This window comes from Poecilia mexicana, unplaced genomic scaffold, assembly GCF_051168715.1.
Source record: "Poecilia mexicana isolate PSO_F unplaced genomic scaffold, ASM5116871v1 scaffold_21, whole genome shotgun sequence".
Classification (NCBI taxonomy): Eukaryota; Metazoa; Chordata; class Actinopteri; order Cyprinodontiformes; family Poeciliidae; genus Poecilia; species Poecilia mexicana.
Genome location: NW_028263390.1, coordinates 10,219,583 through 10,238,830, shown reverse-complemented (window position 1 = coordinate 10,238,830; position 19,248 = coordinate 10,219,583). Strand labels below are relative to the sequence as shown.

Sequence of the window (19,248 nt, the reverse complement as noted above, 5' to 3'; positions counted from 1 at the left end):
TGTGGGAAAACTCCATATTTTCCATTTACGCTACTTTTACCTTTACCATTTATGTAAACATTTTTGGCAATGAAAAGTCTGCGCCACATCACATCAACAGCTAAAACAGCTGCTGCACAAAGACTCAAAAGCATCGATAAAGAATCCAACGTCTAGCTAGCCTACAAACTCAATTTGCTTATTTTAAAAGATTTACAAATTTACTTCTTTCTTTCTCAATTACACGCAAGTAATCCTCTAGCTTAATTAAAAATATACATTGTGCATTTTCAAACTAACGGTAGTTGCAGAGCTCAGTAAAAAAAAAAAAAAAAAAAAAAAAAAAAAGGTACAATTATGACCCCTACTGGCGTAAAAATGCAACCACAACTGTGACCGGAGAGATATTAAAGTCTTGTAAATCAAGGCGAAGAAAAGGGGGGGAAAAAGTCCACAGCCACATTTGGCATTTTGTTTATTGTCCTTCAGATTCTTTCATAAAAGAGTGTTTGTGCCTTTGCTAAGTTAGCAACAGTAATATCAGCAGATAATCTTTGACAGTGGCAGCATTTGGGGGGGAGTTATCTTTAACATGTCTTTGTAAAGAGATACCTGGAAAAAACAGTGACATATACATAGAAACACACTGCTATTGTTCCAACAGATTTGCATGTCCAAGAGGTGAAATCCCATCCTGAGATTACTGATCAATCCAAATTCACTGGTTTAGCAGTCAACATCTTCTAAGGTCTTGCAGCTCCATATGCAGACATTTAATTAACTGAAACTTGAAAGCCAGCAGGTATTTCTGCAGCACTTCCTCCTTCACAGACCATCTAATGTTTGAGGCAGGGCTCAAAGTGCGAGTTAGGAAAACATGAGCCAAACTAAAGTGACTGTTAAACGTGCAAATTTACAAGCAGGTTTTGGATGTAGGCTACACGCCGGATTGTGGTTTTGGGACGTCACACCTAAACTTATTGCCTTTGTTTGCTGAGCAGTCAGCTACAAGATTCCAAATGCATCTCAAAGACGTTTCACAGAAATTTTTTTTAGCATCTTTTCATGCATGACTATATTAATTCGTTGAGGACGAAGGCTTAATATAATAAATACAAAATAAAAGGCCAGGGTGTGATACATTCTGCAACTCTCTTAAACACAATCTGATCTCCAGCCGTGACGACGGCACCGTTTATGCCAGACATTGTATCTTTACTGGGAAAATATATATACATCTAAGCAGGCAGCTACCACAGCCCTGCTATGCCATAACCTGATTAATTTGAATCAACTACGACAAAAACAAAGGAAAAACTTTATCATAAAATGCAATATCAATCACATAGAAAAATATTATCCAAGGAAGCAGGTTTTGTTCCTCAAATTTCACGTCGATTTTAACAGTTAACTTTCTGGCAGCGAGCTAAGTTAGCACAATTATAACTTCAGAGGTGGGGAACGTCCAAATACGTTGTTTTTATACCTCTCAAACTTTTTTTTCTCATATCTCTATACCTTTGTGTACTTCATTTAAGATTTTATGAAGACGTCTTCACATGAATTCCCAATAAAATACATTGTAAGAAATTTGGTACGGGAATTTTTGTAAGGCGCTGTAAAGGACAACCTAATGGTAGAATGGCACTGAAAAAACAAAACAAAACAAAAAAAACAATGTCATTGACTGCAGAAAGAATCTAGAAAATTACAATAACGTTTATCTAATGGGGGGCAGTTTTAGATGCACACGTTCATTCATAAATAACACCTTTAAAAAGCAGCTGTTAAACATGACAGTGCAGAACTAAGTGGAGCAGTACGATTGTTATTAAGATACGTGGGAATGAGGGTCGTACGGTTTCCAATTTCTGTCTTGCGAACACATGTGCCCGTTTTGATTATTCTGCTTTTCAATCGTGGATTTCATCCCTCTGATCCCCACCAAAGAGTTCACAATCCAGCTGAGTCAGGCTGGGAGAGAGAGAGAGTCAGCGTTGGCAACGCCAAAACACAACTCTGATCTCCTTTTGAAGCCGTAGTGCACTGTGTTTCCTGGAATCCAATATGTAAAGCGCGGCAGCAGCTGGCAAGCGTACCAGGAAGCATTCAGAGTCCACGGCGCTGTTCAGCAATTTCTTTGGCACAGCTAATGTCCGGGTTGGGATCTGGGTCCAGTGAACACAAAACAAACTCCCTGAGAGAGGATTCAACCCAAACCTATATAGGACTACTGAAAACTACAGAAAGCATCGTGCAGGGATATAATGAAGAGTGTACGTTGTGAACTCTGTTATTACAGTGTAACTTTATTTGACACTTCTTCACACCCCCAGATGTAGAAAACGTGTCATGTCCCCTGGGTTAAAGCTCAACTAATAGATTTTTATGTTTTGTTTTTTTTTTAACGGACAAGTGTTTGACAAACACAAAGATAAATCCTGCCTTTTCTACTTAAATTGATGTCATTAATCCTTCTCGAGTGTAGATTCAGTGCTAAAACACTTACAGATTTTACAGGAGCAGCGACACAACTTGGCCATCAATTTTCAGCTTTCTTTAGTGAATTCCACGCGAGAGAGCAGGGAAACAAAAGCAGATCGTTGAAAGGATTTGCCTGAATGACTCTAAATTTGTTGTTCATAGAAACCTAAAGCTCAGGGGCATAAAGATGGTTAGCCTTTCTTTTTTGTTGTTTAAATAAAACTTACTTAAAATTCAGAGAGAAGCCTGCGATAAGAGACCGTCAGATGACCTTTTAACCCTTTTGAAATCGATTCTTCCCTCTTACATTCTTCCTTCAAAGTTAAAAAAAATATTTCAGGTTCATAAAAAGAACCAGTCCTTCTGGATCACACCTTTTACACTATGAAACCTGACTATCTTAGAAATAATAACTCTACACAAAACCCTGTTGAACTCACTGATAAAGCACTAAACCAGGCTGCTCAAGATAAATATAAAGGACAGTATTTATTTATTTTTTTTAATCGTTCTCTGCACTTTTTCATCTGCGCTAAACTGATATTTCGACCTTTAAGTTCGTCACCCCAGGAGGTACAACTACAACTACAGAACCATTGAACTTTTTCACATTTTGTCAAGCTATTTTATTTTTTATTTTTTGGGACAGACCCGCAGCAAGCATCCGGTAGCTGAGTTTGAGCTAAGAAGTCAACAATATATAAAAGAAAATCTGAAAAAAGTGGCAGACGTTTGCCTTTAGCCCATTCAGCCTGATACCAATAAGTAAAATACAGTGTCAATTAATATTAATAAAATAATTAATTTCAAAAGGAAAATGAATGTTGTGACTCATATCTATGTTTCTCCAGAGATTTACTGCAGATGATGATGGCTGTGGGCAGGAAGGATCTTTTGAAGCAGTCTGTGTTACAGCAGATCTGAAGAAGCCTCTGACTGAAGACAATCTGTGGTACAACTGTACCACAGATTGATAAAGCAGACTTTAAATGCATGCCACACTTTTTATGCACTTTTGTTAAACTATAACCATCTATCATTTTTCCTCTCCTTAACATTTAGCAACATGAGAAAATGTGAAAAAGCTTCAGACAGCAATGAATGCCACAGCGGGAGAGCAACAGTACAAAACACGCTAAACCCGAAAAGATAACAAAACAACGCAGCGACCAGATCAATTGTAATGTTGCACCACATTCAGCATTTTGCTTTGGCACAGCCACCTTTTTCTTTTTTTTCTGTAGTTGTTTTTTGATGACACGGAAAGCAGGCGGAGCAGGGATGACGTCTGGTATCAGAGCCAAAAGCAGGGATGGAAAGACAGACGGGGCGTCAGAACACAAACCAGGTGGAAGGGGTTGCCGCGTTTTCATTAGGACTCAACCTGAATTTCTAGAACTGGGCGCACACACCCGACAGGTTTGCAGACCTTATGGTGAGAAGTTAGGGTCCAAATTCATCTCATGCATCGCTAGACTTCTCTTCACAGCATCTTCCTCCGTGTGAGACTCAAATCGCAGTGAAAACTTTTCGTTCCTGACTAGATTAGCGAAACGCGTTGAGAATAATTTGTCTGTCACGTCTCTGCTGCTCTCCGACGGCTCTGGTCAGACGCTTATATACAATCATCGCTGACCTGCATGACGTATTTAACTGTAGGCCTTTAATAATTGTTCCTTTACCAGCCCAGAGGTTTAAAAGCCTCGTCCTGAATCCTCCAAAGACACTTCTTGTAATTAAGACCAGACAAGCTCAGTCTCTGCCTCATCTGATTATAAAACCTTTTTCTGATATTCAAAAAAAAAAAAAAAAGGGCCAGAATTAAGCCAGTAGTTGGGCTGCTTGACAACCTGAGAACTGTGCAAATGCGTTTTCAAAGCCAAGAATTAATTATGGCATTTATCCCCAGGAAGAGTATATGGAAAGTTTGTTTATCCAGCACTCTCTGAGCCTCCTTCAATCATAAAAAAACTTCATTTTTCGATTTGGATTGTGTTATTTGTCATTAAATCTGAGGCAAAATAATAACAAATAATAATAAATACAAACGTGGAGAGCGTGTGCTATAAACTGACCACAATTCTTTTCTTTTACTATGCGACGGTGCTCTTGTTGCCTCAAAATTCAGTCCAAATAGATTTGGGTTGCTCTTCTGCTTCGACATCCAGCCTTCATACTTCAACAGCGGTCTCATGCAATATAAATAAACTCCATGTGTTGGTGTGCAATTGTCAAGGGCTCGCTCCGCTCCAAGAAAGTACCACTCCAGCAGCCTGTGTTTGTTTTGTGAAGTCTGATCCTTCCTCTGAGTTTTCTCGTGTCTCAGGCTGGCGTCCCTGAGGAGATGTGGGTGTCGGCCTTTTCCTCGAAAAGGAGGGGGCTAGATCCAGCGCCCGGAGCCTCGGGTTTGCTGCTCCTGCTCCTTCTTCCTCTTTTTACAAAAGTAGTAGACGGGGAAAACAAACAAACCTGCGGAGAACAGGAGAGAATCGGCATTTTCCAATTAGTAGAGACATGCAGTGGCGTGAAAAAGCATTTGCCTACTAAAAGATTTCTTCTGTTTTTACCATCAAACTGATGAAATGCAAAAGATAGTTTTTCAATTTTTTTTTTTTTACTTAATTAAGAAAAAAAAAAACCCGAAAACGGCTGCATAACCTAAGGGGGGTTTGAGATTTGGGTCACAAACTGATGGCTGGACAGTCTCCTCCTTCTGGATTTTATGGTGCGTACCGTCGAACTGCCACCTCCATGTTCGACTTTCTGTTTGATTTTCGTCTTCTGAAATGCTGTTTTAGTTTAGTTTGGTTTTTAACAGGACGCACTTTTGTCCCGTGAGTTGACGGGAAATATTTCCTCAAGTCTTGGGGATGATCTAGATGTTTCCAGCAAATTTAAGCCATTTTGCCCCATCACTCTTTCTTACTGCTGGATCATGAACAATGACCTAAACCGAGGAAAGTGAGGTCGGGCGTTGCTCTGGGTTCTTTTGTGACCTCCTGGACGAGTTATCGATGCGCTCTGGGAGTCATTTTTGCAGGCTGGGCCACTCCTGGGACGGTTTACCGACGTTCTACGTCTTCTCCATTTGTGGATAATGGATCTACTTCTGAGTTTCAAAACCTCGGGAACAGTTTTGTCGCCCTTTCCTGACTGACTGGGAATCTGCTCTTGAATTCTGGTGTGCCATGATATGTTGCTTTTTGAGATTTTCATGTTGTCAGGCAGGTCCTTTTAAGTGACCTCACAACACCAGGTTGGTTTGGATAGCTTAGCAAAGTTAAAAGTTGTTTATAATAAATCAAATCATAATTTTTGGGACTGCTTATGTATTAATTTTCTGTGTGATATAATTGGTGCAAATACTTTCCCAGCTGCACCATATATAGGAATATGAAGATACAGTTGGGCTGAAGCACCGATGGGTCCCAGTGCACCCCGACGAATGAGTCAGCGTCACCGCTGACGACGATGACGTGAATGCAACTCAAGGAAATCATCACCATCAGAGGCCAGTCGCGGTTTGAATCTACGACTCCAGCCTCGTCTGTGCAGAGCAGCTGCTTTGCTGCTGCGCTAAGAAAGCGTTCCGCTTCTCTTATTCACATGAGGCATTTAGCGAGGACGTGTTTGGCCGGTGCATGTGTGTTCATGTGTGCAGCTGCGTTTACCTATCACCAGAGCGAGAGCTCCGACTACTATCATCAGCACGAAGACCAGCGGAGCTAACAGCGACTTAGCAGCTGCAAAGAGAGAAGAAGGAGAAAGGAAGAACGGTTACTGCAACAGCCAACGATCGGCTCTGCCTTCTCATTAAATCCAAAATCGGAGCGGCAATGTGCAAATGACTCCTGCTGTGGGGTAAAACTGGCGGCCACCCGCTGAGATAACTGTGCTTTTTTTTTTTTTTTTATGGCGAATGTCAAGGAAATCGTGTCAGGATTCCAGTTTCTCCGAGTCTCACTGCTTCAAAGATCTGATAACTGTTAATTATCATAACTAAGACAGAATCATGCGAGATCTCCTCTGGTTCAGGACAGAACGCTATGCGGGTGGTGCAGTGAGGAACGCAAGTTTTATCTGAGAACTTTAAGGCGAAATGTCACAGTGTTTTCATTAAAAACTGGCAAGACAAGCCACAAAAAGCAAGTAAAATGATTCAAGGTTTAAAGTGATGTTTAAGTCAATATTGGCAAAGTTCTGATCTGATATGTTTGATATACATTTGCATACTTATAACTATTGTGCTAAATCTAATAGATTAAGACAAAGTTGTGTTAAGTATGAAAAAATGTCTCTGGGAGAACATACCGTTAAAGTAAGGTAGACGTACTCTATGCTGCTAAAACTTTGGCTTTACTTAAAGAATATTGTTACAGACACGTTTTATCCTATCTACTATGTCGCAAAGTTGTCAGACATAAGTTTGTGTATTTTAAAGAAAATACAACATAATGTTCTATATTTTCTGCTAATTATAGGCAGTAAGAACGAACAGATTGCAGGACTGGTGATTAGAATCGGCCTTGATCAACTTGAGCAAAGACATGCTAATTCAACAGTTTGTTTAACTGCTTGCTGACGTTGAGCTCAGGAGAAACATTTAACTTTAATCAAAGAAGTAAAACAATTATGGGACTGTTACTTTTAAAAGTTTTTTTTTCCCCCCACTGTTGTTTGAACCTTTTCAACCGATGCCCTACAGAGGTCAATTACGCAAAATCAGCTACAAAGTTAACGTTAGCAATATTCAACCACAGAACTGAAACAATGAGAAAAACATCAGTTCCAAATAATCACTTCCTAAAGTGCAAACCACACAGGCGGGTGTGCAGTAACAATTTGACCCTGTTGAGGGTGATAAAGTATGCTGTCACATGGTGAGTATCAATATAGTTGAATTTAGCGTTTAGCGTTAGCTTCTGCTAAAAATCAAGTTGGTGTAGCACTTCAGAGCAAGCCGAGATGATGTTCATGAATCACCTTTTACGGTAAGTGGCGCTAACTTTTCACTTATCGGTAAAGTGTATGGCATTTGTTAAAATGTAACACCTGTCTGTACCAAAATAAATATAATTCAATTCAAGGGAGCTTCCTAACCTGACTCAGTTACTCTAATTCTGTCACAAAGAATGAGACAAAATTCCTGCAAACTGCTGTGAGAGACTTGTGGAGCCATAACTAAAAAGTATCAGTTATTATACAGTTTAAAAATGCAATTCTATGAAATACCAGACAAAGATTAAATGTAAAAAAAAAACTTAAACATGAATAAAAAAGTGCTATGTGTCCCTTTGTTTTGTCTATGTAAATATAGGGGCTGGAACTCTGAGTATTTTTTTTTTATGATTATAGCCCTCTCCTGATTTGACTGGGTAAAAAGGAGTGGGTTTATTATGGTGCATGACCTGAGAAAATTTCAATAAACTATTTTTGCAGTTGTAGTTGACAAGAGCAACAAAGAGTTTAAAATAGCAGAATAAATACTCACCAAAGACAGAGCCTCTAAGCAGCCGCCTGACATGGGGCCTGTCAGGGAAGAAACGATACTTGCAGCCAAACACACTGAGGTTGGAATTGTGGTCCCCGAAGAATCTGTCGCAAGATCGTGAAAGATGGACTCAGAAAGGGGATAAAGGACAAAGGGAGCAGCCAGAGTGAAAAGCGGCAGAGAGAATGGAACCTGAGGCTTCGGTAACGCTCTCCACAGCGGTAACAGAAGTTAGTGCCACACTGGGAACAGGCCATGTGATCACAGCCCTCTGTTCGCTGGATGTGGATCTAAAGAGAAGAGACGAATAAAGAAAAAAGGAAAAAAAAGGCTCGTTAACCAAATTTGAATCAAGAGAGACAAGATGCTGTACAGATAGTACCACAACTCTAATGCAGCAGAATCCGATTTTCAACTTAGGAGTGCCGCGTGTGCATCGTTACTCATCTGTTCCACATGTGCTCCCTCCCACCAGCTGTTCATCCATCATCCCTTCCCAGTTTTCATGCTTCTAAACCTTTAATGATTCAGGTTTCTATATCGCTCCCGTCTTTCATCAATCAGCTTCCCGACCGACGCAGCAAACCGGATCCGGCCTACAATGTAAATCACCATGAGATCTACAACCCAAAACACTGCTCCGAGCTCCTACCTTGCACCGTGGACACTTCTGGGCGTTCCTCTGCCCGTGCTCGATGACGCTCGCCCAGGTTCGCAGCAGCTTGTCCCCTTGGATGTAGTCGCGACACTTGATTCCATCGTGCCAGGGCGCGTGGCATTTAAAACACCACACAAACTGGCAGCTGATGCACTGTATCTATGGCAGGAAAGCAGGAAGATGAAACAATTTTAAAGAGACCAATGATTGCACTGAAAGGGATTATGAGAACAGAAGAGAATTCATTCAAAACAACCAAGCACATTATAATTATGATCCACCTAGAGATGGGTGTTTATAGTTTCTTTCATTATTCGACATCCCAGGCCTCACTGTTAGTGTTGATATATTGATCATTAAATGGCAGAGCAAAGATCGGACACAAGCAGAAACAATTAACTTTCCCTGTAGGGTATTTGGTCTTGGGCTTAGAGATGAAGTCATCACATGGGAGTTGCTGCTCCTCTGCATTGGTTAATGGAGGTAATTGAAGGGAGCTAATCCGGATAGTCAAGTCCCACTGGGTGGAGATCACATTGCAGATCTGAAACTCCCCAACTACGCATCACCTCGTCCATAGAACGTTTTAGCATCCTCAAGAAAGAGATTTCTGGGTTTTGCCACCTTGCTTGCTAAGATATCAGAATGAAACCATATATTACATGCACTGATCTCCTGTTTGTTGTTCACATGCAGCACACAAGTGACAACAAGTGGCCACTGGAGGCAGGTGGAAATGCAAGCTAACTGGCAATTAGACCGGAAAAGCAGACCTGTCAATGTATGTTAATGCCTGATGTGGGCAGAAACACAATCAGATCCACCGGAGTCATTTCCTGGTGACTGTTAGAAATGATAAACGACAAAAGCCTGCCGCACAGGTCCCTGAACGCAGCCATACCTTCTCGCTTGTTTTTTTCCCCCCCTACTAAACAGTCAATCCGAGCGTGCAATCTTACCTTGTACTTGTGGTCGTTGCGGTTTGTGCTGCTTTCCTTCAGAGACGTGAAGTGGCTGCACTGGGGACAGGGCTTTGTGCTCGAGTCCAGCTGACTCAGCTGCAAAAAGTAGCGGTACTTTACCACCTCTTCCCTGCTCAAGTGGGAAATTATTAATCCCTCCTCCAGGGTGCCGGTACACTCCGTGATTGGACAGCTGATGACAACATTGCCCTCCTTCACCTGTAATAAATAAAATAATGATAAAAAAAAAAATCTGAGCTGCAAATTTCAATGAGAAGAAACACGTCTATGTTCTTTTCTGCAGCATCAGCTGTTCATCAGTGTATGAGTGTGAGGGTTTGGCCACTGTGGGGTTGTCTGACCAGGAAGCTTCGACATGGTAAAGAAATTCACAAAACCTAGTGACTAATTTACCCCAGAATAGAAGGAGTGCAAAGTGGGTAAGTGGCACGGTGAATGAAACAGCGTGGAGGATAAAAACACACAAATGTGAGAAGTTTGATGTTTTTAGTGTGCTTTACTACAAAATCTATTGGAATGTTGTTAATAATTTAATGCACTAGAGTTGATAAATATAGTCAGACAGACACATGTATGGAAAACTATTTATACCATTTTAAATTTTTCACTTTTTAAAAAACTTTTTTCATAAGATTATCAGCACCAAGTGGAGTTTGAGGCATAACTTCGCCATACTTGTGTACTTTTGTATTATGAGACCCCCCTCCAAAAAAAATCTAGATCTAAAACTGAATACAGAAAATAATTTACGGAGATTGCCTAATTATTAATCCGACTGTGTGTAATTGTTCTGTGAAGGCCTCGGAGGTTTCTTAGGTGTTTCCACATCTGATAGTCCGATAGCTGCACTTCGATTGGTGACCAAAGTTGCAACATTCACACCAAACTCTTTGAAAAACCTGTTCACCTCCCTCACCTGCGGTGGCACCGCATCAAGAACTACTGAAGAAAACAAGACAAGAACTTCAGAAGAAGAGCACAATTTCCTTCTTCATGAAATCTAAGCAAAAATAGAGAAGCGTCAGATGTCAATGGTAGGATTTCTGATGAGACGCTGGTAGAAGACCACAAACCATTTCTCTTCTAAGAGCTAAGACTCATGTTTGTTTTGGTTGTTTTTACCCAGAATGCCCTTTGCTATAGTCCACTTCCTGTTTCTGGAGTGGTCTTCACCCGCTTGGCATTCAAACGTGCATTCGTACAGCGACTGAGTTCACTTTAATCGCACTGAGACCTAGGTTTGTAGTCAGACCAGAGTTTTTCTTTTTTTTTTCTTTTTTGGGTCCAAATTAGAGTTTAATTGCGCATTAACACATCCCCAAACAAAAGAGATTTTCTAGGCAATCAACCTAGAACTAAACAGGACTGGTGTGAATGCACCCTTACAGAACTCTGGTGGACAAACGGCATCATTAGAACCAAAAAAACACACCAGATCAATTTTTCAAACGAAAATCTTAAAGATTATTCTGACATCCCATCTTCCAAAAATTGAAAAAGCATGGTACCACTGCAAATCTACCTACCAAACCTGATATTATTAGCAAGGCACAGTAATCTTACCCTATGATCCAACAGTGAAGATCAAAAGTAGGGGAATCAGGTCTTCATCAGTCCTTTATCACTTACTGCCCTGCAACCTTTTAGCCATCTTAGAGGATCTAATCATTCCTATATCCATTCTTTCTTTTGTGAATGATATTCTTTTCTATCAACCTGCCTGGCTTCTTACACTTTGTCCATCAAGCCCCCTGGAGACTGTGGTTCTCGGAAAATATCTGCACCCTTTTATGGAGCCATGCCAAATGTTTGCTTTGGAACCTGTGCATAAGTACACACACACACACACACACACACATGCAAGCTCATGCAGATAATAAGCACCATTTACTGACTACGAACCTCTATCCTTGCAGGCCTGAAAGCCGCGTCGTTTGTTTTCAAATACAACAGGGCACTGCCTGGTGGGACTGGTTCGACGGGTTTCTTCTCACAAACACGCGCCTCATTATTGTGTGGACAGCGTGACACGAGGCCGAATGTGTTTGGGTGCTAAGTATTTTTGCATCAACGGTGTGAAACAAACTAGGTCAACATAATATGCTGCAACCAGAAATATCGATAAGATCCGGTTTGACTCCTGAAATGGATTTTGATTCCTGGAAGGGCATTTATTTTATTGTGCGACTTCCAACAGGGCTCCGCACGATCCAATGTTAAATAAAATTTACATTTAACCCACGGTGACCCCTCTTGTAGCCTCTCGTTTCACACAAGAATGGAGATGAGTTATTTTCAGCCAAATCCAACCCCAACCTTACACAACATATTCCCCATTAGGGTTATGTATTGAACAAAAAGGCTGCGAGTGGAAATCGATTTCCTCCTAGACCTCAGCAGGTCTTACGTTAACCTTTAGCAGTCACAGTTTCAAGCTGATGTTTTTCTGCGTGACTTCATCAGCTCACTTCCATTAAGGAGGAATTTTGTCCCACATTTATTCGGTTTATCGAGTTTCGCAAGTATCTGTTTTATGACTAGTTCTCTTTAGTTCCGACACAGCATTTCTGTAACAGTGAGGTCTTGACTTTGACTGGGCCACTGCAACACGTCTGTTGGGAGGCTTGTTTAGCATATTACACAGTCGAGTTCATAGTTGCTAAAAACAGGTAAAAACTTGATATTATGTGCAAATCCTGGTTCTAAATGTGAATGTAGTTAGTGATTACGGATTTTGCACCCAAGTGCCTGCACCAGGGAAAACAAAATTCTTTGGACAAGAAAAGGCCAGTGTTATCTCATCTTAAACAAGAATGTATTCTCCAGTCTTTGTTATTGCACTGTGATGAACTTTAACATTTAATGTCCCTTTCAGTGGCTTTTTTTCCACTTTAATTGGGTTTTGGTATGGATTTAATGGGATGTCTGCCTTTAAAAGACTGACAGCTATCTTAAGTGCTTTCCTATAGTTAATAATCAATCTAACTCCAGAATAATAAACCACAAATTCTTTGGGAATGATGCAACTGATTGATTTTAATGGTTAGTAAAAAAATGCTTCTCTTATGTTAATTCAGATGTCTTTCCATTTTGAAACGGTGTTACCATGCAGCATATGCTAAAGCTTCTGCATTTGATTAATTGTTGATGGCAAATTCATCTGATCAATTGGGTCTGGTTGTGACAGTAGGTACAAGTTTTTCCACATAGTTTTTTTCTTCTCTCTCTCTCCATTTGGCTTCATTGTTGCTTGATATAACCACTGATAATGAGGAATCTGTTGTGTGATATTACTGAATAATATGTATTCTCTAAAAATATTCCACCGGTACGAAGAGGCTAAAAAAAAAAAAAAAAAAAGCAAGTATTTTGCAACTTTAATCACTGTTGAAACGTGGTTTTGGAGCCAAACAAGCACGACCCCGTCTCCACCAACCCTCTCTGACATAACACTTACTCTATACGCTCAACGCCAGGCCTGTATGCTAAAATCAGCCTGCAGTCCATTCACCTGAATAAGAACACTGCCTCCAGGCAAGTTTTTTTTATGACCATTTTCATGTTTGGCTTGCTTATCAGATGGCGCACCTTTGGCTGTGACTGTACTATTATTCAAAACCTGTTATCAAAGTAGCACAACAGCAGACAAAAATCTACTTCAAATGACTGATTAAACAGTTTTACATAAACAGATTAAAGCAGATTAGAGCAACGGTTGCAACTTCCATGCGGCCTGAGTGATGTGAGAAGCTGCATAAATGCTGCATAACAGACAGTGTTTAGAAGATACCATCTCATGACAGAGGTGAGGCTTAAAGAATAAAAATAATCCATCCAGAGAGGTGTAAAGTAAGAGCAGATTTTTATTCTGCTGCAAAATGCTTATTAGAGGAAGTGGATTTTCACCTATCGGTTATTAATATGCTCGATTTATCACACTAAATCACTGGAAAAATGGTTCCGACTGCAACACCCTGGCTGGTGTGCCAACAAAAATATTCCAGGCATCAACAAAGGAGACGTGTCTTTAGGAAGTAATCCAGAAGAGGATGGGCCCTCATCTGTCGCTTTGGTAAAGTGTTAACGGCGTCAGATGATGTACTTCAGAAGAAAAGCGAACCATTTGGAACCAGGATCTGAACACGCTCCACAGTTTCCAAAGTCGGCTGTTATATAAACTGTTTGAGCTTCTTCTGGTGCCTTGACCTAGATTCACAAAATATGTATTTGTCACAAGACAAAGAGACCTTCAGGTGCTGACTTCTAACTTTCTGGTTAACATTTCATAACACAGTCCTCCGCTTGTGAGTTAATGCCGAACAGCTTAGGTCGACCTCTTAATCTAGATATTCCATTAAGTATTTTAAACATGTGGGGTCAGCTTCTGGTGAATTTCCCAGAACTGGAGGCTGGACCCAAATGCCTCTGGGATGCTAAATATGGCGTATGAAAGCGTGACAAAGAATAACGTGCTCTAAGACTCATCAACCAGCTGCTGGATATTTATCAGCAGTGACTGTATCTAAGAGATAGGCGACAGCAACCCTCCTTTTCCCTACTTATCCAAGAGCGGATGCTCAAACGCCATCAAAACCCATCGTGACACCAATATGGATATGGACAATACGGCTCAACCAGTGCGTCACTCTGTTAATAAGACTTTAATTTGGTGCTAATTTAAGGGATACTTTATTATTTTTTTAAACAAATTGGGACAGCATTGTTGTTCAATGCTTTATTGGCATAGATATAATCGTAAATTGAGGCTAGATTCAAAAATAGATCAAACATAGTTTCTATTCGACGTCGCAGGTTCAACATGTTCAGGTTTTCCTTCAAAGATCCACCCTAACTAACACCAACATAGAAAATTGTGTTTTCAGACGTATCGCCAAGCTAGCTGGCAAAGAAAGGACGAAGCATGGAGGAAGTAATCAACACGAAAAGCTAACAAATACACATAATAAAAACATAATAATATTGCAGTCAAATGATCCAAGCATGAATGTGTCTAATGTCTTGTATTTGCATGTTTCTTTTTTTGTTTACTTTACACACTGCCACTGTGATATTTGTGCAATAATGTTTAAAGGTAAAAATGATTTGTTCGAGTTGGTGAGGATATGATGAATGTCTAAGTCCAGTTTCTGCAGTGTCACATAAAAGGTGTTATAGGTGATTTGTGATTTTAATACAAATGTACAAAGACCAGGGGCTGCACAGTGGCCCAGTTGGTCGCGCTGTTGCCTTGCAGCAAGAAGGTTCTGGGTTCGATTCCTGGCCCCGGTCTTTCTGCATGGAGTTTGCATGTTCTCCCTGTAACTCCGTTTTCCTCCCACAGTCCAAAAACATGACTGTCAGGTCAATTGGGTTCTCTAAATTGTCCCTAGGTGTGAGTGTGTACATGGTTGTGTGTCTCTGTGTTGCCCTGCGACAGACTGGCGACCTGTCCAGGGTGACCCCGTCTCTCACCCGGAACGTTAGCTGCAGATAGGCACCAGCACCCCTCCTGACCCCACTAAGGCACAAGGGTGTAAAGAAAATGGATGGATGTACAATGACCACCATTTCAAGAGTATGACATGTTCTACTTTTACATTTAGATAAATACAGATATTTTTCCAGAAATAAGAATTTTAACAGTATAAAGTCCTTGATCTTACTTCTTGATCTTTAGCTTCTAACAGTACCAAACTTCAGAGGAACTGGTCTCTGTTTTAGCTACATGATTATGAGCTCTGCTTATAGACCCAATAACTCTCTGAGAACAAAAAGGGAAATTTTGTTTTTGCATTATCATCTCTTTCACCTTTCACTGCTCTCAGCGTATTGACTGGATGAGAGATGTGCTTAATGCTCTTGACCTCTAATCTGGAAACCTGGCCTGCCCCAGAGCAGATTCGGTTTCCTGCATAAATTACCACAGTGTCTGCAGGAAGTGAAGTATCCGAAGTTTAGAACAGAACCTGAAGTTACATCGATAAGTCAGGCCTGCTGCTCTGTATTACAGAATTATTCTACAATGACTATGGACTCTAGAAACACTGTCTGAAAATACTGTCAAAAGTAAAATGAATGCATTCTTACTATTCTTTAAAAAATAAGAGAAAATGATGTACGTCTTTAAAGTTGACAAAAAAAAAGAGCTTATCTTACTCTCATGAATTCAATATTGTGTAATTGTACTGGTACATAAATACTCGTAGACATGCGCAGTTCCAAAAACTGCTAATATCATTAAATTATTGCTGCGATAATAAAATTGATGTATTTCAAGAGTTTAAATTTTGACGTTTCCGTTTTACAGCTTTTGAAAATCCCAAACACTTTTTCTCAGAAAATTCCAATATTACATAAGACCACTTGTCTAAATTGGTATTTTAAAAACAAAAATAGCAGCCTTCTGAAAATTAAAAAATAATAATTGTAAAACACAAGAAACATACTCCTTGTGCAGGACCTGCTGTATCAGCACAGCATGCAGATGATAAGCCTGTGGCGCAACTAAGATGCAACAAAATGTCAGATTCTGTGACTCTCCACTGTTCCTCCTGACTCCATGACCTTCATTTCCACATGGAATGCAAAATTTGCTTTCATCTGAAAAGAAAACTTTGGGCCATTAAGTAACAGTCCAGTACTTTCTCTCCATACCCAAGGCAAAACCTTTGATTGTATAACTTGTTCAGGGGTGCCTTTACCCCAAGGCGGTAGTAGCACATATCCAGAATACATCTTTGTGTAGTGGCTATAAAAAAAGAAGAAGAAAAAAAAAAACACTGACTCCAGCTGAAGTTCACAACTTGTGACTCTCCAAAAAAAATCATGAATGGGTTTGCTTCACAATATCTGTGATACTTGTACACATTTTTGACCACACTTTTTCCTTCCACTCTACTTTCTATGAATATGCTAGGATACAGCGCTCTGTGAAAAGGCATCTTTAATCTTTTTCCGCTTTAATTCCTTGTGGAGCGTGTCAGTGACTATCTGCTAGACAACAGTCCTTCTCATTATTGAATTATTGTCTATTTCTGTATTAAATATCCTATTTCAGTGGTCTTGTGTAATATTCTATGTTATTTAAGAATAACGTTTTTTAATGTTTTGTTTTCAAAACATTAATTTGAAATGTTTTCCTTAAGGAAAGTGTTTTATTCTATGTACAAATTGATGATACTGTGATTGTATGAATGTTTTTCATTTTACGGTAGGAGAGCCGAAGGAAAATTTCCACCTTGGTGGACAATAAAGTTGTACCTATAAATAAGTCATCCTGAACAACAAATTACTTGTACTCTTTGACTTGACCGTGAGAAATGAGTTAAGTTTCTGATTACATTTTAATTTACTGAGCTGAACCTGTATGACGGGGTGCAGAATAATGGGCTCAAGAAAGAAACGCCACTGCTACACCACCAACCAGGGAGCTGACGTAGATTTTCAGACACTCCTCACACAAGGCCTTCCCGCAGCAGAGCAGGGATGCGATGGGTTTCTCCTCCAGGCACACCCGGCAATCCTCTATCCGACTCTCCGCACCGGCCTGCACCCCATCCAGGCGGTGGGATATGTTCCCGAACGGGTCCACCAGGTCATCCAGCGTGTACAGTACCGGTTCGGTGCCCTGGTCCGCCACCTTTACAGTCTCCAAGTCCGTTTCTAGTTCGTCAGATGTGACAGCGTCGTCGTAGCGGTCCGTGATTTCAGCATCTGTCCGATGAGTGTCGTTGGCAATGCAGTATACCGTACAGTACACGTGCTCTTTGGCACTAAACGACTCACTTAAAGTCACAGTGTTGTTGTCGTCTTCAGTTTTAGGGTGCCACTTATCTCTGGCCTTTAAATATTTAACTCCTGTAACATCTGAAGTCGTCAACTCGTTTGAAGGCAGCTCGTTTTTACCACCGGCTCCTCCCGTCTCTGCGTCCGACTTTGGACACTCACCACATTCTGCTCCATCCACGTCCTTACAGTCGTTATTACCACTTTCTCCGCCGGCTCCATGTTCCACTCCGCTCTGCATCCGACTTTTTGCACTAAAACAGCGAGAGGGCGACTTGGTATCACCGAAATTCCTCCTCAGAACCTCCACAGCGCTCGCCCTCCTCCTCCTCCCTGCTGCTCCGACTCCTCCGCTGTTGCAGTTGTTGTTGTTGTTGCCCTCCGCATCCCTCTCTCCCTCGCCTCTCCTCTTCCGCGTCCTCCCGTCGCCTCCGTCGAGGGACAACCGGGAGTTTGAACGGATGACAGATCGGTTCAGGCCCCCTACTGGCATCTCAACTTCGCCGTCCGTGATGGAAGTTCCTGTCGGCTGGTTGCGGGACAATTTCCCCCTTCCCTCTTCGAAATTGCTTATAAAGCTCGGCATCTCGCAAGCGTCAGCTATCGGTTCGTCATCTTCCATCCCCGATTTAGCTCTCCCCATTTAGCGAGCAGGTCTGCCCCACGAGGACCTCTGTCTGTCGGCCTTCCTCTGGTCCTCCAACTCCTACTACCAAAACAAAACAAAGCGAGCAGCTCGCTGCTTCCCGATTTTGTCGTAAGCACCGAGGAGAGTGTTGATAGGCCGATGGGAAACCTAGTGGCGAAAGAAGATACTGCAACCAAGAGTCGACTGTAAAGCCGAATCAGATCAGGGAGAAAAAAAGAGTTTCGGTAAAAGCTTTCCACAATAACTGGAAGATACAGTGTTACCTGGAAAAGTACAAAAGCTGACCTTAGTATTTTAAAACTCTGTTCTTCATTGTTTGTTTGTTTTTGCCTCATATAATCTCTTCTGCCCTCTCTCATTTCTTCAGGACACATTTCATTTAAGGAGTGAGAGTAAAAATGTCAGCATTGAATTGAAAAAGTTACAGACCCTCGTCCTATGCTAAATGTAGATAAAAGTCTTAAAACAGCAAATAAAAAAAGTCTACTTCACCATTTCTCTTTGAAGTATCTTAACCTTTGGTTTCTTATTACTGTACAATTTACTTTATTTAGCCTGGTTTTTATGTAAAATTTCAAAAATTGCTCTTATTTGTCTGAAATGAACCATTTATGTCTGTTTAATCCTATTCTTATACGGTTTGTGTTTTAGTTTTATTAAGATTAAGTTATTGGAGTGCTCTGGACTGTTAGTTGTCTTGCTTGCCACATACTGGAAAACCTAAAAACATTTTTTTTGAGAGTCACACATTGAGAGAAACACATTTTGCAGAAAATCAATTCCTGTCAGGTACAATATTCCCCCCAAATTGCACGTTGATTGGGATGAAGGGTGTAAAATATGGTGTGTGTTATAAAGACAGAGTAAATAACTTTTTTGCACTGGTGTCATCTCTCTTTTTTCTTTTCTCTAAACTTGATGATTGCCTGACCACCTTGTGAGGCTTTCAGAAGTGGCATGCGCTGTATGTGATATGTACATCTTCATGAGCACAGACAAAGCATTTGCATAGCACAACGTGACAATAAGGGATGTTGTTACTTTGCACGCATAACTGTAGTGCGTCACATTTTTCAGTGGTGCTTCTCTACTAAAAAATGTCACAGGGTTACCTCAGCTCTTTACTTTCCCAAAGTTTAATTATTATTTTTTATAAACTGTTAACCATTTAAAAATATTAATCAGTTGTGTTTTAATAAAAAACATGTGCTTATAAAAC

General features: G+C 40.6%; 1 protein-coding gene across 1 annotated transcript; it reads right to left on the bottom strand.

Moving 5' to 3' along the window:
* Positions 1–437: 437 nt before the first annotated feature.
* Positions 438–18,837, bottom strand: rnf217 (ring finger protein 217). The gene is made up of 7 exons (XM_014985767.2): positions 17,019–18,837; positions 9,572–9,793; positions 8,607–8,771; positions 8,147–8,244; positions 7,955–8,058; positions 6,135–6,206; positions 438–4,932 (listed from the first exon to the last, which is right to left on the bottom strand). Exons 1-7 carry the CDS (start codon positions 18,021–18,023, stop codon positions 4,844–4,846), a joined length of 1,755 nt encoding a protein of 584 aa, XP_014841253.2. The 5' UTR covers positions 18,024–18,837; the 3' UTR covers positions 438–4,843.
* Positions 18,838–19,248: the final 411 nt, after the last annotated feature.